Source organism: Oryx dammah, unplaced genomic scaffold (genome assembly GCF_014754425.2).
Source record: "Oryx dammah isolate SB20612 unplaced genomic scaffold, SCBI_Odam_1.1 HiC_scaffold_8, whole genome shotgun sequence".
In the NCBI taxonomy this organism is placed as follows: domain Eukaryota; kingdom Metazoa; phylum Chordata; class Mammalia; order Artiodactyla; family Bovidae; genus Oryx; species Oryx dammah.
The window spans coordinates 7,637,072-7,661,249 of record NW_024070192.1 but is presented as its reverse complement, the minus strand read 5'-3'; the positions used below and the strand labels follow the sequence as shown (position 1 = coordinate 7,661,249).

The following is a 24,178-nucleotide window of genomic DNA, read 5'->3' as shown; positions in this document are numbered from 1 at the left end:
AGTCACTCACTTTTGAACAGTTTACATTTATGGGAGAATTACATGATAGAAATGTAAGCTAAGAAGCATTTGGGGTTTGTTGTTGTTGTTACTGTTTGGGGTTTTTTTTTTGGCATATAGTTGATTTACAATGTGTTAATTTCTGCTGTACAGCTAAATGATTCTGTTTGTATATATACATTCTTTTTTATACTCTTTTCCATTGTGGTTTATCACAGAATATTGAACACAGTTCCCTGTGCTATGCGGTAGGACCTGTTGTTGATCCAGTTTGTGAGAAGCATGCATTTAATCAGATTTGGAAAGTGTTCCCAGATGGAATGGGCAGTGTTACCTAAGCCTCCCTTGGTTACTTAGTGCCATCGTGTCTTGGCTCGCTTCCTCCATCTGTCTCAATAAGGCAGTTGGAGATCCTGACCCTGCCTGCAGATTGCTTCTGGTTAGTGTAGAGTTGAAAATATTCCTGCCTCCTGGCTGGTCAAGGTGGGGCCTGACTGATGTCCCTGTAACCTTGGCCGTGAAGACTGCTAATGAATTTGGGACTAGGGTGTATATGCGTGTCTGTGTCTTTCAAAATCACTAAACTTGTCCAGTTAAGCAATATAATCTGTGTGGTATGTGAGTGCTCAGTCGCTTAGTTGTATCTGACTTTTTGAGACCCAGTGGACTCCAGCCTGCCAGGCTCCTCTGTCCATGGAATTTTCCAGGCAAGAGTCTGTGTGGTAGTTGATTGGTAAAGCCTGGGGCAGTATTACTTAATTTGTATTTTCCTATTAAACCGTCATGTTGAAGCAAATGTGAAACACAAGGACCCTTCATTGTGGAGGGTGATGGAGGTATACACAGAATTGGCAGGGAAATGCTGAGACGACTGTGTTTGGGTACGAGCCAGTGTATGGAAAGTCTGGGCAAAGGAACGTATGTGCGTGCGTGCATGCTGATACCTGCAGTTAAGATTCATGAGTACATGCAGAATAAGGAATAACCATTTCAAGTGTAAGGGAAAAAATTCAGGAACAAAATACATATATATATATATACATTAATGTGCATTGTGGGGCCTTCTGGTCTTTTGCTTCTTGGTGTGATAGGCAGATCATGGTAAAGATTCAATTAAGAATGTCAAAAGGGACTTCCCCGGTGATCTGGTGGTTAAGGATCTGACTGCCAATGCAGGGGACAGGGGGATTAAGGGGGGATTCAATCCCTAGTCTGGGAAGATCCCACATGCCACAGGGCAACTAAGCCCATGTGCTGAGACCACTGAGCCAGCAGGCCACCACAAGAGAGGCCCTCAGTCACCATAACTAGAGAAACACCACGTGAAGTACAGCCGGAAAAAAAGAATGTCAAAAGGGAAACAGTGATCTGTTTTATATTTGATATCTCACTGCTAGGATTTTGCGTATTTTGTGCCATTATCCCCAATCAAGAGAAGAAAATTTTCCTAGGGTTAGACATGGCTCTAATTGTTTGTTGAAGGGTTAACCTTCTTTTTCTTTCCCCCTGAATCGGCTTGTTCACTTGGCTTAGTTTGACTGGTTTCTGTCTCTCGCCCTCTAGGAAGCTATTTTGCCAGCCACTTCATTATGGGAGGAGAGAAGTTTGATTCAACTCACCCCGAAGGCTACTTGTTCGGAGAAAACAGCGATCTGAACTTTCTGGGGAACAGACCAGTGGCGGTATGATTATCATCCGTTTACTTCCACTCGGGGCTAAGTGGCTGAGTCAAATGGTCTTGTCAAAATAAGTTTGTAATTGCTGGTTCAGCAGCGTCTGTGGCTTGGTCTGAGTTGACAGGAGCCAGACTGCAGCCTCTTTGGTAGAGCAGGGTCTCCTGGCACCAGAGGCTGCCCCATGGAAAAGTACCCAGTCTGCCTGAGGGTGAGGATGGCTCACAGAACCCAGCTCTCCTAGGATCTGCCCCTCTGAAGCTCTGCCTAAACACCGCCTCTGCAGACTTTCCTTACCCAGTCCCTAGCTTGTCCTCACCTTGCTTTTCATTCCTCTTCAATTGGAGAAGGAAATGGCAACCCACTCCAGTGTTCTTGCCTGGAGAATCCCAGGGATGGGGAAGCCTGTTGGGCTATCGTCTGTGGGGTTGCACAGAGTCAGACACAACTGAAGCGACTTAGCAGTAGCAGTAGCAGCATAGCAACTAATACCACATTGTTGTTTTTCGGCCGATAAATCATGTCTAACTCTTTGCAACCCCATGGACTGCAGCATGCCAGGCTTCCCTATCTTTTACTATCTTCCAGAGTTTGCTCAGATTCATGTCTGTTGAGTCAGTGATGCTGTCTAACCATCTCATCCTCTTCCACCCCCTTCTCCTCCTGCCTTCAATCTTTCCCAGCATCAGGGTCTTTTCCAGTGAGTCAGCTCTTTGCATCAGGTGGCCAAAGTAATGGAGCTTCAGCATCAGTCCTTCCAATGAATATTCAGGGTTGAATTCCTTTGGGATCGACTGGTTTGATCTCCTTGCAGTCCGAGGGACTCCCAAGGGTCTTCTCCAGCACCACAGTTTGAAAGCATCAGTTCTTCCTAACACCACATAAGCTTCCGTTGCCTTGTCCCCTCTCTTATCTGCCTTTTACATCAGAATGTCCATTTCCCAGGGCAAGGGGGCTCTGCTACTGTCGAAACCTAGTACCCAGAACAAAGCCTGGGACATTGTGATAAGCCTTTCATAAAGATCTGTTGAATGAATGACTGACAAGTTTCCCCTCGATATCTGAGTTGATATCAGACTGTCTCTCTCTCCATTCATTCAACTCATTCCATAAGTATTTATGGGGCATTTTCTCTGCACCCAGCATGAAGCTTTGCAAAAATAGCTGCCATGTGGCTACTGATTGGCCACTTTGTGCTAAGGAAGGCCCTAGAGACTTTTCAGACATTATTTCTAATTTTCATGAAGACCCACTTTAGGACTTCCCTGGTGATCCAGTGGTTAAGACTCCAGACTTCCAGTGCAGGGACCAGAGTTCAGTCCCTAATCTGAGTACTAAGATCCCACATGACACATGGCAAGGCCAATAAATAAATAAATAAAAACAAAACTATATTAAAAAAAAAAAACCCTACCTGTCAGAGAATTTATTATCAGTATTATTTTGTAAGTGAGAGAACTGAGATTCCGAGCTTTTGTTGTTGTTCTTTAGTTGCTAAGTTGTGTCCAACTCTTTTGTGACCACATGGACTGTAGCCCGCCAGGCTCCTCTGTCCATGGGATTTTCCAGGCCAGAATACCGGAGGGGGTTTCTATTTCCTTGTCCAGAGGATCCTCCCAACCCAGGGGCTGAACCCACGTCTCCTGCAATGCAGGCGAATTCTTTACCGCTGAGCCACCCGGGAAGCCCGGTAGCCTTTATGAAGTGCACACTGTGTTCCAGGCCCTGTTCACAATGCTTTCAGAAAATTTTTCCCAAAGCCACATAACTAGATCTGCCTAGCTGCAGATCAGTAACCTTTCCACTGCTTCTCTTTGCTTCACAATATCCTGCCGTTCTCCAGAAACTCCTGTTTTAGTGGGGCAGGCCAAACACAGGAATAAGAGATACTTCAATAGCAGTCAAGGTCTGAAAGGGCTGGGATTCTGTAGGTATAGAGAGTGGTGGAGGGGAATCGCAAGGGCCGGTGCTTTGGTTCTGGTTTTGAGGAGGAGGCCTTGGAGGATGGCTGAGTCTTCGTGAGGCGGGTAGGCAAGGGGCTTCCGGGGAGGGAGGCGCAGGGCACAGGCGTGAACGCATTCACATTTCTGTCGAATCAGCAACCATTTACTGAGAAACTGCCGTGTGCCAGGCACTGTGGAGGCTCTGGGGACACAAAGCTGAAATGAGCATGGTTTGTTCCTCCTCTGGAACAAATAAGGAAGCCAGTCTGGCAGTGGCCCTTTTCCTGGTGGAGAAGCAAGGTTGGAAAGGTAGGTGGGGGCTCCGTTCCCCCAAGATGTGCTCCACCCTCTCCCACAGGCTCGGGAAATACTGAAGTGTTTCAGGCAGATGAGTGCCCCAGAGAAATCATTCATTTTTTGGTCTTTAGGAAGGTTAATCTGATGACGATTTTCCATCTGGAGCTTTAATTAAAAAGCATTTTGGTTGTTGTTGATGGTTTTTATTGTTTTCTTCCTTTCCATCTGGGCTTTGCTGATGGCTCAGAAGGTAAAGAATCTGTCTGCGATACAGGAGACCCGAGTTCGATTTCCTGGAGACGGGAATGGCAACCCAGTCCAGTAGTCTTTCCTGGAAAATTCCATAGGCAGAAAAGCTTAGGGGGGCTGTAGTACATGGGGTCACAAAGAGTCAGAAACAACTGAGCGACTCACAACACCTTTCTATCTGGAGTGACAATCCCTCCACCACAACCCGGTGCTGTGTGCTCAGTCATGTCCAATTCTTTGCGATCCCATGAACTATAGCCTGCCGCACCCCGCCCCGCCCAGGCTCCTCTGTCCATGGAATTTTCCAGGCAAGAATACTGGAGTGGGAAGCCATTTCCTTCTCCAGGGGACGTTCCCCACTCAGGGATCAAACTTGCATCTCCTGCATTGGTAGATGGATTTTTCACTGTGCCACCTCGGAAACCAATTCTTAGTTGAACAGTACTTTCAAAATACCAAGTACTTTCTGCTTCACGGTCAATTATGACAACTCATACTTATCAAATGTCTACTGTCTGATGTTTCTACTGTTACCTTAGCCTTTAGAGTGGAATGATCTTTTTTTCTGCTTGAGCCAGATAAGAACTCCCTTACTTCCTGGAAGTGGGCTCATGCTTGAAAAATACCCTTTCTTCTCACAGGGACTTGGCCATTTGCATCTGTTTCTTCCTCCCTTTTTTCTTTCCTCTGGTGTCAGAATAGTTTATATACTTTTTTTAAGTGTAGGTTTTTAAAAAAAAACTTTTTCAGGCCATAAAGGTGATTTTAAAACAAGGGAACACTTCTTTAGGCTCATTTTGAGGTTTATGCTGGCCGACAAACCTCCCCAAAGGGTAACCGTCTTGTTTACACTTCTGTGAGCCCGTGAATGACCGAACTCTTCCAGGAGCCCCGGACAGCAGCCTTGACCTTCACTTGCAGGCTTTCTCCCAAAGAAGCATCAACATTGGCCTTTTTGTTGTTGTTTTTGTGGACTAATCGTTAAACATGCTTCATATTGCACAGAGCAAATGTTTTCAAAGGATATCATCCTTTATGTTAAGAAAGCAAATCGGAGTCACTTCAGAAAGGGAGGTGGAAGTAGAGAATGCAACATGTTTCCCTTTGCTTTTTCCCTTTCTTAGTTAATAATAGCTAACATTTAGTGAACACTTACCATTTGCCAGGCCCAGTTGTTCCAAGTTCTCTGTATGCATTGACTCTTTGTGTTCTTGTTGATGCAAGTTCAAGGGCGATGCACAGTGAGGCCGAACTGAAACGTCAGAGTTTGGAGCAGAGAAAGGTTTATTGCAGGACCATGCAAGGAAATGGGTGGCTCATGCTGTAAAAAGCTTCAACTCTCCAAAGAGTTTCAGCACAGCACTTTGAAATGGCAGGCGAGGCAGGGGTGGGCGGTGTTGCGAGGTATGTGATCGCCTTGTGCACGGTTCTCTGGCTGATAAGGAGGGAGCAGGGGGTGTCACAGGGGTTCACTTTATCAGTCCTCAGGCTCCAGGAGGCCTGGGGCTCTGTGCTCCTGGTCATCAAGTAGTTCTTCCATTTGGTGGGAGTTTTTTTCAGATCTGCAAAACAACTCAGGAAATTTTCATCAAATACTATTATCTAGGTGCTTCAGAGAGGAGCTGAAGCAGAGGATATGGGGGAAGGCCTGTCCAGGGAGGGCCCCACAGGGTCCTGCTCGGTTACATCCTCACACCTTAATAAGGAAGGTCCTGATTTGATGGATGAAAAGCAAGAGATACAAGGAATTGAAGCAAAGATTGCAAAGCCTGGAAGTGATTGACTCAGGACTTGAACCGAGCAGTCCAGTTCCAGAGCCTGGGGTCCCCTGCCCTTTCCTGATGGTCAGGTTGGGGGTACTCAGGACCCCTGCCCACATCTTGTATGTGAGTCTGAGTAGATCCTCGAGGGCAGTTTGTGAAATGTGAAGAGAGTAGCCAGCATGCCCGTGACATGTTCTCACGAGTGTCTCTTGAGAGAGTTTGTATTTGGTGTGTAATTCCACCAGCTGACCTGACCTTGGCCGCCTGCTGTTACCGCATGTCAGCTTGTTTAGGGGAAGGCCCAGCGACTGAAGGCTGACTGGTCACTTGAGTTCTCCAGAGCTGACCTCTACTCTCTGCTAACATATCTCAGTGTCGGGAGACGGGCGTTGGGTTGCAGAGGAAAGAGAACAGCCTTATAAAGCCATCCAGCAGCCCCAGGCGGGAACGGCTCCTCTTTCCAAAGAGATGGGGACACAATATGTTGAAATACATGGTTAGATTAGGTTATAAAGGCCATAGACTTCCTGGCTTCTGGGACTTGTCGTATTTCCTGTCATCTTCTGAATGATCAGACTCAGATGAGTACCATTCAGCTATGGCTCGGCCTGTAGTTTTTATGGAAGCTCATCTCCCGCTTAGGATAATCCATCCGTCAAAGTCAGATATATTATCAAGTCTTCAGGTCAGATTTAAAGAACCAGAGTGTGTGTGTATAGGGAAGGATGGTTGAAGAGAGGTTGGAATCAAGATTGCAAATTTTACATATATATTGCAACCCTGGCAGTGAAGATTGCAACCCATACATCACTCAGGCTCTCAACTTACCCACTTGTAACGGGGAGGCTGTTCTGACTTTGTAGGAATGTCATGCTTGAAAAATGCGTTGGAATTGCTGGAGAAAGAGAAGTGTGCAATAATGTTAGCTGCACTTGCTAGCCTTTCAGGTTGGTTATTTCTGCAATTACAGTTCTGGGTGGAGCACATACTCACTTTTTTTTTTTTTAAGTTAATTGTGAGTATTTTCTTATTTTATTTCATTTTTTAATTTTCTTGGCCAAGCCACGTAGCAGGGGGGATCATAGTTCCCAGACTAGGGATCGAACTCATGCCCCTTGCATTGGAAGCGCAGAGTCTTAACCACTGGACCACCAGACAGATCCCCTCACTGGTTGTTAAGGAACCATCTTAAGTAGTGAACAGGGTTTCTACAGGTCCTTCTGCCCTGGTGTCCGTATAGAGGAGATGGGATGGTGGTGTTTGTACATCACAGTTGAGGCCACCCTCCCCTTCCCTAGGTGGCAGAAGAACTGATGCTGGATTTTTGGTCCTTTATTGCATTAGATCTTTTTTTTCTTTAAGAGCGTTTTTTCTTTTCGTTTTTTATGCCTGCCCTGGATCTTCGTTCGCTTTGCTTGCGCTTTCTCTAATTGCGGCAAGCAGGGAGCTACTCTTCCTTGTGGTGCATGGGTTTCTCATTGTGGAGGCCTCTCTTATGGTGGAGATCTAAGCACACAAGGCCTGTAATTGTGGCTCCCAGGCTCTAGAGCTCGGGCTGCAATAGTTGTGGCACACAGGCTTAGTATGCTCCATGGCATGTGGAGTCCTTCCTGACTAGGGACTGAACCCATGTCCCCTGCATTGGCAGGTGGATTCCTATCCACTGCAGCACCAGGGAAGTCCTAGATCTTATTTTATTGAGGTAAATTACTGCTAAAACTCTAAATCATTTGTAGGTTTAGTGACCTTAGGATTGTCAGTTATCGAGAGAGATCTTGACTCCAGAGGCATTTAAAAAAATATCTGTCTTGCTGGAATATTTTAAGAATTTGAACAGTGACAACTATAGTGCTTTGATTTCCATTTTAGAAAGTTAATTCTTTAAATCAACTCAGAGTGTAGAGTGAATCAGAAAGAGAAGAAGAGACCAGTTAGGAAGTCGTAGTTTACCTTACTTTTCAGATAAAAAGTGCGTTTATCTAGAGAGAAACACACTCCATAGATAAGAGTGTGGGCCACCTCAGAAGGTGAAAATGGCCCAGAAGTCATAGTTCATGTTAGTTAAGAATGAAAAGTGCCTGAACTAGGATATCGACATTAAAAAAAAAAAAAAAAAGATCCAAGAGTTCTGGGCAGTTAGAGTTGAGGAAAGGGGAGAAGTCAAGGCAGGGGACACGGAGGAGTAGAGCCCCCGGGGGCAGCTGCCGCTTAAACAGGGCGCCCTGCAGGTGTTTTTTCTGAAGGCTGGTTTGTGCCCAGGCCCCAGTGTAACCAGGCAGGTTGGTCACAGGTACAGTGATATCTACGGCCTTAGAGCCTCTATTTATCTGCACAGGCTGCCGTAACAAAATACCATAGGCTGGGTGGCTTAAACAACAGATACTCATTTTTCATGGTTCTGGAGGCTGAGAAGTCCAGGATCAAGGTGCCAGCAGACCAGGCTGCCAGTGAAGGCCCTCTTCGTTACTTGCCATGACTGCCTTCTACTGGGTCTTCACACGGCAGAAAGAGCCTGGGAGTTCCCTAGTGGTTAGGATTCTGGGCTTTCACTGGCAAAGGTTGGGTTTCAGTCCCTGGTTGGGGAATTGAGATTCTGCAAGCCTCTCAGTGCAGCCAAAAAGGAAAAAGAGAGAGAACGATATAGCTCTGTTTCTGTTCTCATCTTGAAGGGCCTACCCTTATGACTTTATCTAACCATATGTTGTTGTTTAGTCACTAAGTGTGTCCAACTCTTTGTGACCCTTTGGACTGTAGCCCTCCCAGGCTCCTCTGTCCATGGGATTTCCCAGGCAAGAATACTGGAGTGGGACTGTAGACCCCCAGGCTCTTCTGTCCATGGGATTTCCCAGGCTAGAATACTGGAGTGGGCTGCCATTTCCTTCTCCAATGCATGAAAATGAAAAGTGAAAGGGAAGTCGCTCAGTCGCGTCCGACTCTTAGCAACCCCATGGACTACAGCCCACCAGGCTCCTCTGCCCATGAGATTTTCCAGGCAAGAGTACTGGAGTGGGTTGCCATCGCCTTCTCTGAAGGAAACCCTATCTAACCTAGTTACCTTTCGAAAGCCCCATCTCCAAATATAGTCACTTTGGAAGTTGGGCTTCAGTGTATTAATGGGGGAGGGGGCATAATTGAGTCCATTGTTGTTGTTGTTCAGTTGATAAGTCCTGTCTGACTGTTTGCAACCCCATGAATTGAGCATGTCAAGCCTCCCTGTTCTTCACTATCTCCTGGAGTTTGCTCAAACTCATGTCCACTGAGTCAGTGCTGCCATGAGTTCATGACACAATGTAAAGTCCATGGAAGGAGTGTGTGGGCGTGTGTTTGTATTAAATTGGACTTTGCCTTTTGTCCATCTTCTTTCCCTCTTCCTTCCTTTGTAATGGTACCACAGCTGTTTTTCATTTTTTTGGACATTCAGTTTGCAGTATGTATTTAATTTCCATCTATGGCCCAGCTACTTGTCGTCTCCAAATGTCCATGTAGAGGAAGAACATACTTCTGTGTGTCTCCTCTGCGCTCAGCATTCTCCTGCAGCCCTGACTCACTTTGACACCAGATACGTGTGAGTTTTCCACACATTAGGCAGGAATCATCAGATACATTATAGCGTGTCTATACTGTGAACTAGTACTCAGCCAAAAATAAGGTAGAGCTGTATTTACTGAGATGAAAATATATCCATGACCACATATTTACCAAGAAAAGCAAGTTGCTATATATAAGGTAGAGTCTGGTTTCATTTCTGATAAAAGTATTAGTAACAGTGTGTAAAATATTTGTGCATACATTTATGTTGATATTTACAGGTGCATAAAAATACATGAGCACACAGCATTTGAACCTGAGACAGGGGTAACTCTTGGGGCTACATCAGTGACAGGAGGTACTTTCTTCATATCCTTCTGTGTTGTTTGAATTTTCCCCAGTGGATATGTTTTTATTTTTTAATTGAAAGCATTTACATTTTCTCTAAAAATAGAAAAAGGATTACCATTGAGCATAGGAAGGAAATAGGCCTAGGAGAATATATATATAAGTAGAAAAATGAAGGACATTCATAGAATAATAGATTTTTTTAGTGAACTGCAGGAAGTGGTCTGCTGAGTGGGGTTGTATGCTCAGTCAGTCGGGTCTGACTTTTTGTGACCCCACGGACTGTAGTCCACCAGGCTCCTCTGTCTATGGGATTTCTCAGGCAAGAATACTGGAATGGGTTGCCATTTTCTCCTCCAGGGGATCTTCCTGACCCAGGGCTCGAACCTGCATCTCCCAGATCTCCTGCTCTGCAGGTCCATTCTTTACCACCAAGCACCAGGTCGGGATGTACTAAGAAGTGGTTGCGGGCTTGTAGAGAAAGACAAAGACATCAGAATCAGCGTGGGGAGGAGTAGAGCTGGGAGCTTCAGCCTCTGGGTGTCAGGGTGCAGTGATTCACCTTTAGAAATGTCAGGTTCAGTGTGACTGGGTCCTGTTTTTAACAACCTGAGAGTCCAAGAAAATCCAGACTCTAAAAAAGCTAAACTATGAATATTCATACTTTTAAAATGCGAATAGGGCTTTACAGACCTTTATGTAAGGGTTTTTTTAAAACAGCACTTTTATAATACCTGTCTCCCTACTCCTGGACTCTCCCCGGAGGTGACTACCCTGCTCAGTTCAATATGTTATCTTCTCAATCTTACTTTCATTTTTTAAAACTGACAAAATATGCATAACATAGAAGGTATCATCTTAGCAATTTTAAGTAACCAATGTCAGTATATTCACATTGTTTTACACCCAAGCTCCAGAACTCTTTTCATCTTGCAGAACTGAAGCTCTGCCCCCATTAAATATGAACTCGCTGCTTTCCTCTCCTTTCAGCCCCTGGCAACCGTTCTAAGAATTTGACTTCTAGAGAAGTCTGTATCATGAAGTCTTACAGTATTTGTCTTTTTGTGACCTGTTTATTTCATTGAGCATAATGTTTTCAAGACTCATCCATGTTGTAGCCTATATCAGAATTTCCTTCTTTTTTTTTTTTTTTTAAAGTATTCAATGGCTGTATCAGGTGTTAGTTGTGGTATTAAGGAAATTTTAGTTGAGACATGTGGGAGTCTTGTCTTGCAAGCTCTTAGTTGCAGCATGTGAGATCTAGTTCCCTGACTAGGGATCGAACCCAGGCCCCATTTTTTGGGAGCTTGGAGTCTTAGCTACCAGGCTACCAGAATTCTGGCAGTCCCAGAATCTCCTTCCTTTTTAAGGCTGAGCAATATTCTAGTATATAGATAGACCACACTTTGTTTATCCTTTCATCTGTCAATAGACACTTGGGTTGCTTCCTCCTCTTGGCTGTTGTGAATAATACTGCTAAGAACATGAGTGTTACATTCCATTTTTAAGGCACCCATGCCAGTACTGGCCTAGGGAAGAGGACCATTCACTTTTAGAAATTATGTAAATAAAATTATTGTATGTCTTCAGTATTGAAATGTAACTTGTTTTTCGTCATTACCCCTTGGCTTTGGGTTAAGATGTGTGCTAGTCGCTCGGTCCTGTTGGACTCTTTGCAATGCCATGGACTGTATGGCCTGCCAGTCTCTGTCCACGAGATTTCCCAGGCAAGAATACTGGAGTGGGTAGCCTTTCCTTTCTCCGGGGGATTTTCCCAACCTAGGGATTGAACCCAGGTCTCCTGCATTGCAGGCAGATTCTTTACCATCTGAGTGATCTATTCTGTTACTTTGTAATTCTTAATAAAGATGAAGGAATCATTTTAAATGCATTCTTTTAGGGAAAGTTGCTTCCTACCACTTCAGTTCAGTCACTCAGTCGTGTCCGACTCTCTGCGACCCCATGAATTGCAGCACGCCAGGCCTCCCTGTCCATCATCAACTCCAGGAGTCCACCCAAACTCATGTGCATCGAGTTGGTGATGCCATCCAGCCATCTCTTCCTCTGTCATCCCCTTTTCCTCCTGCCCCCAATCCCTCCCAGCATCAGGGTCTTTTCCAATGAGTCAACTCTTCACATGAGGTGGCCAAAGTACTGGAGTTTCAGCTTTAGCATTATTCCTTCCAAAGAAATCCCAGGGCTGATCTCCTTCAGAATGGACTGGTTGGATCTCCTTGCAGTCCAAGGGACTCTCAAGAGTCTTCTCCAACACCACAGTTCAAAAGCATCAATTCTTCGGCGCTCAGCCTTCTTCACAGTCCAACTCTCACATCCATACATGACTACTGGAAAAACCATAACCTTGATTAGACGGACCTTTGTTGGCAAAATAATGTCTCCTCTAATTAATATGCTGTCTAGGTTGGTCATAACTTTCCTTCCAAGGAGTAAGCGTCTTTTAATTTCATGGCTGTAATCCTACCACTTAGTGAATAAATATTGAATATGTAAACAAAGACTATTTTGCACTGTGCAGATACCATCCTATCGTATTTCCAAATACTGAGGGACTATAACCAAATTGTAGGTTTTATTCAAGAGTTAGCTTCAACTGTCTCTTGATTCCAGAGATAACATTAAAAAACTGGTACTTTTATTTAAAAATGTATTATTTATTTGATGGTATTGGGTCTTAGTTGAGACACATAGGATCTTCATTACATCATACAGGATCTTGCATTGCTGTGCACAAACTCTCTAGTTGTGGCACTCAGGCTCAGTAGCTGTGGCCTGTGGGCCTAGTTGCTCCCCACTCAGGGATCAAACCTGTGCCCCCTGCTTTGAAAGGTGAATTCTTAACCACTGGACCCCCAGGGAGGTCCCATGCTGGGTACTTTTACATGCAGTGTAGGACAGATTATGTTTTAGGTAAATAAAAGCATAAAAAAGTAAGAGTACGTGTAATGTTAGCTCCACCTTTGGAAAATAAATTATAACATAAAAAAGACAGCTTTGAAAGCTAGTTGGTTGAGTCCAAGCGTTTGCTATAGTACTTGGCACTAAGAATGGATTTTTAATGTGACTTCTGTCCTGGTTTTCCACCCTGAGATCTCTGTTTTATGGAGGTGAGTTTCTGTAGGTGACAGATCGTGGGATGAAAAAGGGTTCCACTGGTGTGACGGGGCAGGAGAGTGGCAGGGGGCCCTGAGCCACACCATTGGGTTCACTGTGAGGTCCCAGTGATGAGGAGGGGTGTCCCAAAGATGTCAGGTCAGCTGATAATGACTGTTCCTGGCACCTGCTCTTTTTTTTTTTTTAAACTTTCTTTTCTGGAAACAAAAACCATCTGCTTTTAATTTACTTTCTATTTTTTTTTCTTTTAACTTTTGTATTGGGAGTTGTGAAATATTTGTATGGAAGTGTATAAACCATATCTACTGTTAAAGAAACTATAAACAAACACCCTTGGACTCAGCACCCAGATCAAGAAATGAAGCATTGCCAGCACCTTAGCAGTCCGTCCTGTGCTGGACCCTGGTCACAGCTTTATTGAGATACAATTCACCATGGATTTCTCCACAGAAGCATTACCATCTTTCCCATGGTAGTTAATAAGTACCTTGGGGAAGTTAGTTGGAAACTACTACCTAGATGTCTTCGTTTTTTGATGCAAAAACCACTCACTCAGTGTACCCCTTTCTTCACATAAAGGTGCTGCACTGGCTGAGGTCAGTGAAATCGGACATTGCACATATTAGATCTAGTGCATTGCTGAAAGATTCAAGACAGAGACTGTGATCCTGTCTGGTATGTTGGATCCAATGTATAGTCTTATGGAATTAAAGGTGTAGAAAGGAGTGGCAAGGTAACCTGAAATTATGAGAAAAAGGAAAAAAGAAAATTCCCTAGAGAAGAAACGTTGCTGCAGATGAAGAAGGAACAGGAACAGTGTTTAGGGGCTTCCCTGGTGGGCCAGTGGCTAAGACTCTGTACTCCCAGTGCAGAGGGGCCTGAGTTCGATCCCTGGTCAGGGAACTAGATCCCACAGGCCACAACTAAGAATTTGCACGCTGCAACTGAGACCTGGTGCAGCCAAATAAATAAATACGTAAATATTTAAAAGAAAAAAAGAAGAAGAAGAAGAAGAAGGGGCTTCCCTGGTGGCTCAGTGTAACGAATCTGCCTGCCAGTGCAGGAGACACGGATTTGATCCCTGGTCTGGGAAGATCCCACATGCCGTGGAGCAAGTCAGCCCCTGTGCCCCTACTGAGCTTGTGCCCTGGAGCCGGAGAGCCACAACTACTGAGCCCTCGTGTAGCAGTTACTAAAGCCCTTACACCCTAGAGCCCGCGCGTCACTACAAGAGAAGCTACCGCAATGAGAAGCCCGTGCACCGCAATTAGAGAAAAAGCCCAAGCAGCAGTGAAGACCCAGCACGGCCAAAACTAAAATAAATCTAAAGAAGAAGAAGAGGGCCTGATCTGTGAGGCACAATCAGTGTAGTGTCTAGGCTTTGGTGCTCAGACTGTGTGTCCCCGGCCCTCTCAAAGGACACAGCCAGCTCATGGCTTTTCCTGCTGTATGTGGCAGACCCTTTCTAGTATGCTAGCTCCTCTAGGTCCCATGCTGGTTACTTTTACATGCGGTATAGGATAGATTATGTTTTAGGTAAATAAAAGCCTAAAATAAAGAGACTTAATGGTATTGTGTAATGTTAGCTCCACCTTTGGAAAATAAATTATAACATAAAAAAGACAGCTTTGAAAGTTAGTCGGTTGAGTCCAAGTGTTTGCTATAGTACTTGGCACTAAGAAGGGATTTTTAATGTGACTTCTGTGCTGGCTTTCCACCCTGAGACCTCTGTTCTATGGAGATGGGTTTCTGTAGGGGACGGATGGTGGGGTGGGAAAGGGTTCCACTGGTATGACGGGGCAGGAGAGTGGCTGGGGGCCCTGAGCCACATCGTCAGGTTCACTCTGAGGTCCCAGTGACCTCAAGGTCTGTTTTTCCAAAGACTGCTGTGCCAGTTTTGGAATCATTTAGTGTGGTCCATTGCTCTTCCAGGCTTCCCTGGTGGCTCGGAGGGAAAAGAATCTGCCTGCAATGCAGGAGACCTGGGTTCAATCCCTGGGTTGGGAAGATCCCCTGGAGAAGGGAACGGCTACCCACGCCAGTATTTTGGCCTGGAGGATTCCATGGACAAAGGAGCCTGGCGGGCTGTAGTCCATGGGGTCGCAAAGAGTCGGACATGACTGAGTGACCTTCACTTTCACTTCACTATTGCTCTTCCGGGCTCCTAAGAGGCCCCCCCACCCAGTACATGAGACCCTGACATTTGCCAGGGTGTTTATGGGAGGATGTCCTCAGCGGCTCTTCCCCATCCTGCTTTATATTCCGCACCCCTGACTGATACCCCCAGGACCCACGCATCCTTTCAGTTCCTGCCTGTGTGCGTGTTAGCCCGGTCCCCTGGGGTGTTTGGAATGATGATCCCAGCAACCCCATTGGGTGATGCTGAGATTTCACCCTCATTATGGTCTAATGGCCAGGAGGGAAGTGGGGGCAGTCCTGAGTAGGGCAGGCACTGTTTTGTAAGAGGCTTGTCTTGTTTGAGACTGCCACTGTAGTCTTCAAGCAAGGGGGATTCCTCTGTTTTCCAAGGAGAGGGAGTCAGCCGCTCTGTGGGCCCAGGTAGTCTGGGGTTTGAGGTTCTCAAGTAAATAGACACAGACACCCCCATCCTGAGGCTTCCCAGGTGACTCAGTGGTAAAAGAACCTGCCTCCCAATGCAGGGAATGCAAGGAGAAGGAAATGGTAACCCACCCCAGTACTCTTGCCTGGAAAATTCCATGAACAGAGGAACCTGGCGGGCTACAGTCCATGGTGTCGCAAAGAGTCAGACACGACTGAGTGACCAAGCAGGACACACAGCCCCATCTCAAGCCTTAGAGTTCATGCCTTTCCATGAGGGCCTTGACTTTGATGTAATAGACTTGCCTGGACTGAGTTCACCCTTCTTCTTAGTTTTTTTTACCTGGCTGTGCTGGGTCTGCGTTGCTGTGCAGGCTTTCTCTCGTTGCAGGGAGCGGGGGCTACTCTGTAGGTGCAGTGCTTGGCCTTCTCATTGCAGTGGCTTCTCTTGTGGAGCTTAGTGCTCCAGGGCAACTTCCTGGACCAGGGATCGAACCCGTGTCCCCTGCATTGGCAGGCAGACTCTTAATCACTGGACCACCAGGGAAGTCCTTCTTCTTGGTTCTGCCACTCCTTAATATCAGGTACTGTGCCTGCGGGGGGTGAGTGCTTTTAGGCCGATTGTCATACTTGGCTTCACGTCGTCATATCTGAGATTGTCTTTTTCCATTTTCATTGGATGGACGATTTTTAATAACAGCCACCCAGTCCCACGGTCCTTCTTGTGGCTGTTTCTTCTGCACCTCCTGTACCAGAGACGTGAAACTGGTCAGTGTGCGCCCCCCACCCCTGCCACAGGTCATAGCACCCCAGGGACCTTCACCCCACTGATGGGTTCACGTCACCATCTGGCAGGTGAACGACCCACCACCCCCAGAATTCCACCTGCCGAGTCCACTTCCGTAGGTAACCTCTGATGCCACCTGTTCTAAGGCAGACTCTCTGGAAGCAAACCTGCATTGGAGATCTTTATGAAAACTGTTTATTGAAGGAATGCTCTTTAGAGATGAGGTAAAACGGAAGCCAGATGGTGCAGGGGAGCAAAATTAGCAACAATGTGGTCTGGGCAGAGACTTGCTCCAGCCTGGTCCCTCGGAAAAACTCTGGAGTGCAGTTTGCACCACAGAGTACCCCCATCTCGAGGACAGGGGGCTGGCCTTTTGTACCCCCTGCCCTGCTGCTGTGAACCTTCTGTTGTATGAATTTTGTTCAGCATGAAAGTGAAAGTGTTAGTTGCTCAGTCATATCGACTCTTTTGCTACCCCATGGACTCTAGCCTGCCAGGCTCCTCTGTCCCTGGGATTCTCCAGGCAAGAATACTAGAGTAGGTGGGCATTCCCTTCTCCAGGCGATCTGCCCAACCCAGGGATTGAACTCAGGTCTCCAGCATTGCAGGCAGATTCTTTACCATCTGAGCCAGCAGGGAAGCCTTTGTTCAGCATACGCGTGCATATTTGTTAGGTGTATGCTCATGGTTGGCATTGCTGGGGCACCCAGCATGCTGTAGAAGACTGCCAGACAGTTTTCCAAAGCAACTTTTCCAGTTTTACTCCTACCAGGAGTGTTTGGGGTCTCTGGCACCTAGTTGTTTTCCATTTTTTTCATCTGGGCTATTCTGATGGGAATGCACAATTAATTTCCATTTTCTGGATGACACAGGAGGTTAAGTACCTTTTTTTTTTGAAGTGAACCATTTTTAAAGTCTTTTCTTGAATTTGTTACAATATTGCTTCTGCTTTATTTTTATTTTTTTGGCCATGAAGCATGTGGAACCTTAGTCCCCTGACCAGGGATCCAGCCCATAGCCCCATCACTGGGAGACGAAGTCTTAACCGCTGAACCCCAGGGAAGTCCCAGTGAGGCTGAACACCTTTACATATGTTTAGTGGCCATTTGGATCCATCCTTGGAAAAGTGTCAGTTCAAACCTTTTCTCTTAGCTCAGCTGCTTTTTCTTCCTTAGTAAGGAAATAACAGGGCGGCATGAGTCTTTGCTCAGATAAATACATTGCAAATATCTTCTCCTAGTCTCTGCTTGCTTTTCACTCTCTCTTTTAAAAAATTATTTGAGAGTTTCCTGGTAGCCTGGTGGTTAGGATTCGGTGCTTTCACTGCTGTGGCCCAGATTCAATCCCTGGTCAGGGAACCGAGATCCCACAAGCCATGCAGCCAAAAATAAAATAAACAAATACACTTTATTGAGACATAATTGACAGGTAACTATTGTGTTAGTGTGAGGTGTACAACCTGTTGACACATTTGTATATTGCAATATGATTACCACCAAACGTGATTGCTAATACCCACCTCAGGGCATGCCGTTTTTCTCTTCTGTGGTGAGAAAACGTTTAAGACCTAGTCTCTTAGCAGCTTTGAAGTTCAATGCCTTTTTCATTCTTTTCATGGTATCTTTAGTTGAACAGAAGTTCTAAATGTTAATATAGTCCAGTTTATCTATTTTTTTTCTTATATGGTGGCACTTTTTTTGTATCCTATTTAAGAAATGTTTCAAATACCAAAATCAGGAAGATGTTTTGGTTTTCCTCTAACAACTTTGTTTTACCTTTCACATTTAGGCTTGTCATCCATCTGGAATTGACTGGGGGTGTGCTGTGAAGTAGGGGCCAAGGTTCTTTTTTGGGATTTTTTTTTTCATACTTATTTATTTGGCTACTCTGGTCTTAGTTGTGGCAAGCAGGATCTTATTTGCAGCATAGTTCCCTGACCAGGGATCAAACCCGGGCCCCCTGCACTGGGAGCTTGGGAGCTCAGAGTCAGCCACTGGACCACCAGGGAAGTCCCAGGAGCAAGCTTCTTTTCCTTTTTTTTTTTGGTTTAAATTGACCCAACACTGGACTGTGGAAAAGGCTGTCCATCCCTTTCTCACTGCGCTGCAAATCAGGTGGCCATATCCAGTTTCTGCAGTAAAGAATCCACTGACGTCCAGCCTGAGGGCGGCAGGGGTGGAGAGGGGAGCGAGCCTGGTGGCCGGGTTCTGGGAAATCCTCGGGGAAGGGGCTGAATGGTCTCAGCAAGCTTCCTTTCGAAGCCCTTTGCTTTAGCTATCAGTTTTCACAGAGCTCCCTCGCCTCAGCTGTACCCCATGTCCCCGGGTCCCCAGTTCTCCGGGACTGTCAGATCCTCTGATATATTCTCTGAGAAACCTGACTTTAAGGAAAAACAGAAATGTCTTAAAAAGGAGGAGGAGTTCACAGACATACCAGTGGCCTCTGCAGCCTGGCCTCCACGTGGTCCGGGGAGCCCCTGCTTGTGGATGTGTAACAAGGAGAGGTGGTCAGCGTGTCCCCCACATGCTGTGTGCATGCGATGGTGGGAGCAGGGACAGGTCAGCTCTGCTGCTCCATCAGCAGCTGTCAGCCAGAAGGGTTGGTCCCAGCTCCCCACCAGCGGGTGCCTGGGTCTCCCTGCAGAATGCAAGCGGACTGTCTCAGACCTGAGCTTTGTGTTCTTCACTGGTTCGTGGTTGCTTTGAATCCAGTGCAGAGGTCACACTTGTGCACTAGACCACCAAGGTCACAGCAGACAAGAGGCAAGCTTGCTCAGCTCTCATTTTACCTTAGACTGTGTCTCCCGTGTCCTTCTAATCATAAACTGAGGATCTCAGAGAGCCTTCCAGTCACTGTGGTAAGAATTTTTATGCCTCCACGGGGAGGGTGGGTGCTGTTCCCAGGAGGTTCAGTTCCAATAGACTGTGTGGAAGATTTGCAGTCATTCTCCCAGGTAAAAGTGAGATGTGTCCTAAATTGTATTTACTCCAAGTGTTTTGGGATTCATGGATAAGAAATACTTATCTAACTGCTAATTTGTGCATTCTTTTTTCCAAAAATTCAAAATGGCATTACAGGTAGAATTTTTTTTTTAAGAAAATAATATTGTCACAAATAATCATCACTAATGATCAGTTCAGTTCAATTCAGTCGCTCAGTTGTGTCCAACTCTTTGTGACCCCATGAATCTCAGCACGCCAGGCCTCCCTGTCCATCACCAACTCCCAGAGTTCACCCAAACTCATGTGCATCGAGTTGGTGATGCCATCCAGCCATCTCATCCTCTGTCGTCCCCTTCTCCTCCTGCCCCCAATCCCTCCCAGCATCAGGGTCTTTTCCAATGAGTCAACTCTTCGCATGAGTTGGCCAAAGTATTGGAGTTTCAGCCTCAGCATCAGTCCTTCCAGTGAACACCCAGGACTGGTCTCCTTTAGAACGGACTGGTTGGATCTCCTTGCAGTCCAAGGGACTCGCAAGAGTCTTCTCCAGCACCACAGTGATAACCTATATTTTCATAGCACGGTGTGATTTTTAGAACATTTTCTGTTTGCTCTTAATCCAGTATTCTGGCCTGGAGAATTCCATGGACTGTATAGTCTGTGGGGTCACAAATAGGCACCACTGAGCAACTTTCATTATCTTCTTGCTACTTAACCCACCTGATAGACAAGGGCTGTAAATCCCATTTTACAGATAAGGAAACTGATGCCACAGATTTTAAATTAACTCACCCGAGAATAGAAGCAAGAACTTGGATCTTCCCTCCTGGTGTCTTTTTTTTTTTTAAATATATATAATTTTATTACAAAAATTTTTTTAAAAAAACAAAACACAACATTCTCATTCTAGAAAACCCAAAAGTTGCTATTGATGCTAATTTCTGTGAGTTTGCTGTGCTACCATACACAAGTCAAGAAATTAAAGAAACCATTAAATATTTAGAAACATTTAACATCAGAAGCTTGAAACTCTACCTATATGTAGTAGCCCCTCAAAAAGCCACAACTTGCATTTTTTAAAAAGTATTTTCTCTACAAAGAATCTTATCAACTATACAAAAATCTGTACAGTTTTTATACTGAAGCTAATATTGAGCTGCACTTGAATTCACATTCTTAGCAAAACAATTGCCTGAGCACACACGCACCCTCCACACACATCATTACAAGATAGCCATTTATTCTTCATCTTCTTCCTCATTTTCTGGCTCATTCTTCTTCTTGGAGCCTGTCGGCCTGCCAGGGCCCTTCCCCCACCCCTTCACTCTTGCCCGTGGCATGGTATGCAGCAATATCCTTTTCGTATTTCTCCTTTAGCTTAGCTGCTTTCTGTTCATACAGCTGTTCATCTTTGGCTGACTGCTCAGACCACGTTTCACTCAATTTTTTTTTTGCAGTATCCCCAATGGATAAGCCAGGGTGTTCGCTTTTGATCTTTGGGCCATGTTCCGAGCAAAACAGGAAGAAGGCAGATGGAGGCCTTTTCGGAGCGTTGGGATCTTTTTTCTTTCCCTTCTTGTCACCTTTAGGAGGAACATAATTTTTCATCTCCCTGTCGCAGCGAGCTTTGTCACTTTTTACCATATCTCCGAACTTGGACTTTTCCTTGGCCGACGTGGTCTTCCGTCTCTTGGAACATTTCTTGAAAACTGCAAAATTGACTGAGGAGTCGGGGTGCTTCTTCTTGTGCTCCTTGAGGCAGGTCTGCACGAAGAAGGCATATGAAGACATCTTGCCCCGCGGCTTATTGGGGTCACCCTTCCCCATGCTGCTGCGGCGGAGGCGGAGGCGGCGTGTGCACCCGGCGAAAGATTTTCCTCAGAGTTCCGCTCAGCGGCTGCGTCTGACCGCTACGCTGCTGCCCCGGCTCCTTTGTGAACTGGTTCCCCTCCTGGTGTCTTATCAAATTGTTTCACTTGTATTCTTTCATTTCATGCTTGCACACAGCTCACTGGCAGGACCAGAGGATCCTAGCTCCTAGTTGAACTTAAAAAATATTGTTCCATAAAGCCTATATTAAAAAGCACGTGGCAGGAACTTCCTTAGCAATCTAATGGTTAAGATTCCCTACTTTCAGTGCAGGGGACGTGGGTTTGATCCTTGGTTGGGAAACTAAGATTCCACATGCCACATGGTGCAGGCAAAACCAAAAAACAAAAAGCACATGGCAAGGAATTCCTTCATTGCCTGGTGGTCAGGACTTGGTGCTTTTATTGCTCTGCCCTGGGTTCAATCCCTGCTTCAGGAACTGAGATCCTTCAAGCCAAGCGGTGCTGCCAAAAAAAAAGAGAAAAGAAAAAAAAAAAGTGGTGGGAGCGGGGTTCAGGATGAGGAACACATGTACACCCATGGCTGATTCATGTGAATGTATGGCAAAAACCACCACAATATTGTAAAGTAATTAGCCTCCAATTAAAAAAAAAAAGAATGTGTATATGGGTAAAACTGAATCACTTTGCTATACAGCAGAGATTGGCACAACATTGTAAATCAACTATATTTCAATTAAGAGTAAATAAAAAACACACGGCAGCCTGTTTTTTAGGTATTTTGTGAGTATTAATTGTGCCAACCTGCTGTTTAGGGCAAATATTCAAAATCCAGGTGGTCACCATGGGCACACACTGTGCTTCTCTGAAGACTTTATTCATATCTTCATCCTACAGATACCCGTTTTAATCATTTATGTGTGCTGGTCTAATCACTCTGGGTGATACGAAAATGTCTCTAGCATAGACTTTGCCCTCCAGTTTATCATCTCGCAGGAAGCTCAGACACATATACACAAAAGGGGAAGTGATAAATGAAGTGTAGACTGAGCTTCCAGAAGTTCTGAGAAACTTTACTTTATGACATAAGTTTTGCTGACTTGGAAAGTGCTGCTAAATGCATGAACTTTTGGTTTGTTGTTTAAGGCTATGTCTCTCAACAAACCAGGGCACAGAGAACTGCTGCGGTTTTCAACAGTGAAACTAAAGCTTCTGTGTTGCAGGAATTTCCTCGAAATTTCTTTGAAACATAATGAAACTCAGTACACACTCTTACCTCTTATTTCCTGTTGTCAGGGTCCACCCCAGCTTACGGGAAACTATAGGTATCTGTGTTGCATTTCAAAGAAAAATTTGGTTAATTTTTTTCAGCTTTTCAAGAGATGCAAAATGACCTTATATTGTAAGAAAAGTGTTTTTTTTTGTTGTTTTTTTTTTTTTTACAAAAGTCTATAAAAAAGACTTCTGGGTCAAATAATGTGGTTATATGTAGATAGCATCCCTGAATGGCACACTTACTTTACTCAACTAAAATAGTAGCTCTGATTATTACAGAAATGAATCAGACGTGTGCTTTATCTTTAGAAGACAGCTCTGACAAAGCGGGCTTTGCGGTAAAGGTTGCTGTAATTATAGAATAGAATGTAGTCCCATAGTTTCCATTTATTAAAAATGTAAATGCTTTTAATACCAAAGGTGCATGTCCTCTGCTAACCCAGACTGTTAAATGGTTTCTTAAAGAACGAGAGGGAGATGACTTCCCTGTCGGTCCAGTGGTTAAGACTCTGAGCTTCTACCGCAGGGAGCAGGGGCTTCCTCCCCTGGTGAGGAACTGAGATCCCACAGCCATGTGGTACAGCCAAAAAAAAAGTTAGCCCAGGCACTTAATAGAAGTGATGATAGTAATAAGTACCAGTGGGTGCCATTTACAGTCAACACAGTTATTTCACCATTAACAGTCCAGCTGTTTTCTCCCAGCCCCAAAGCACCCTCTAAGGTGAGTAGGGGTAATGTTGGGGGAGTCTTCTCCCAGGTTTCTCCACTTCCAGGCTCTGCCAAGAGGGGATGCTAATGAGTCTGCAGGCCTGGAGGAGGAGAAAGCGTGGTACCCAGAGGTGCCAGCTTCTGGGAGCCTCTAAGATCTGATAGCCCCGACCTCGCCCCCCGGTCCCTTCAGCACTGGGGACGGTGGCGGCCTCCCCGAGGTGACTGTGTCAGCTCAGTGTCCCTTTTTTGTGTTTGGATTCTCCAGTGCCCTTCTATTAAATTCTCTGTTAAAATGCTTGGTGTGGTTTGTTTTCCTGACTGGACCTTGATTACTATAACCTTTACTCTCTCAAATTGTAAGGCAGCTATTATCAGGCATATTTTACTGGTGAGCATGGGGAGACTTAGGGTACAGCAGTTTGTGTAGAATTGCACAACTGCTAGTACAAGAGCCAAGACAGGCCCACCTCCCATTGTGAGGTCCTCTGCTTTCCATTCCTTCTCGTCCTTTCTCTTGCTTAACTTCCTCCCTTCCATTTTTTTTTTTTTTAATAATTTTATATCAAAAGGAAAAGGACTTCTCTGGCAGTCCAGTGGATAAGACTTTGTACTTCCACTGTAGAAGATACAGGTTCAATCCCTGGTTGAGGGACTAATATCCCACATGCCCCTCTGCACAGCCCAAACAATAATAATAATAATTATTATAATTTTATCCTTAACAGAAGAACTGCAAAGGTAGTAGGAAATTCTGGTATACCCTTCACCCAGCTTTCTCTGATGCTAATATCTTATACAACCATGAAGCATTTATCCAAACTAAAACTTAGCATACGAACATTACTATTTTTCAAAGCTACAGATTTTATTAGGACTACACCAGTGTTTCCATTAATGTCTTTTTTTTTTTAGTTCCAGATTACCTTTGGTTGTTATGTCTCCTTTATCTCGTCCAGTCTTTACAATTTCTGTTTTTCCTTGTTTTCCACAACTGTGACAATTTTGAGATGTACAAGTTAGATATTTTGTACATCTCCCATCAGTTTGGGTTTTCTGAGGTTTTCTTGTGATTAGATTAGAATTATGGTTTTGGAGGAAGAACACCACAGAGGTAAGTGCCCTTCTTATTACATCAAATCAGAGGC

At 45.1% G+C, this 24,178-nt stretch overlaps 1 protein-coding gene and 1 pseudogene across 1 annotated transcript in view; one reads left to right on the top strand and one right to left on the bottom strand.

Moving 5' to 3' along the window:
- Positions 1-24,178, top strand: part of RNF157 (ring finger protein 157) — a 79,301-nt gene that overhangs the window by 18,457 nt on the left and 36,666 nt on the right. The window contains exon 2 of the mRNA XM_040244564.1: positions 1,564-1,682. Coding sequence (XP_040100498.1) covers positions 1,564-1,682 — 119 coding nt within the window. The remainder of the gene's footprint in view (positions 1-1,563; positions 1,683-24,178) is intronic.
- Positions 20,066-23,359, bottom strand: LOC120866768 (annotated as a pseudogene).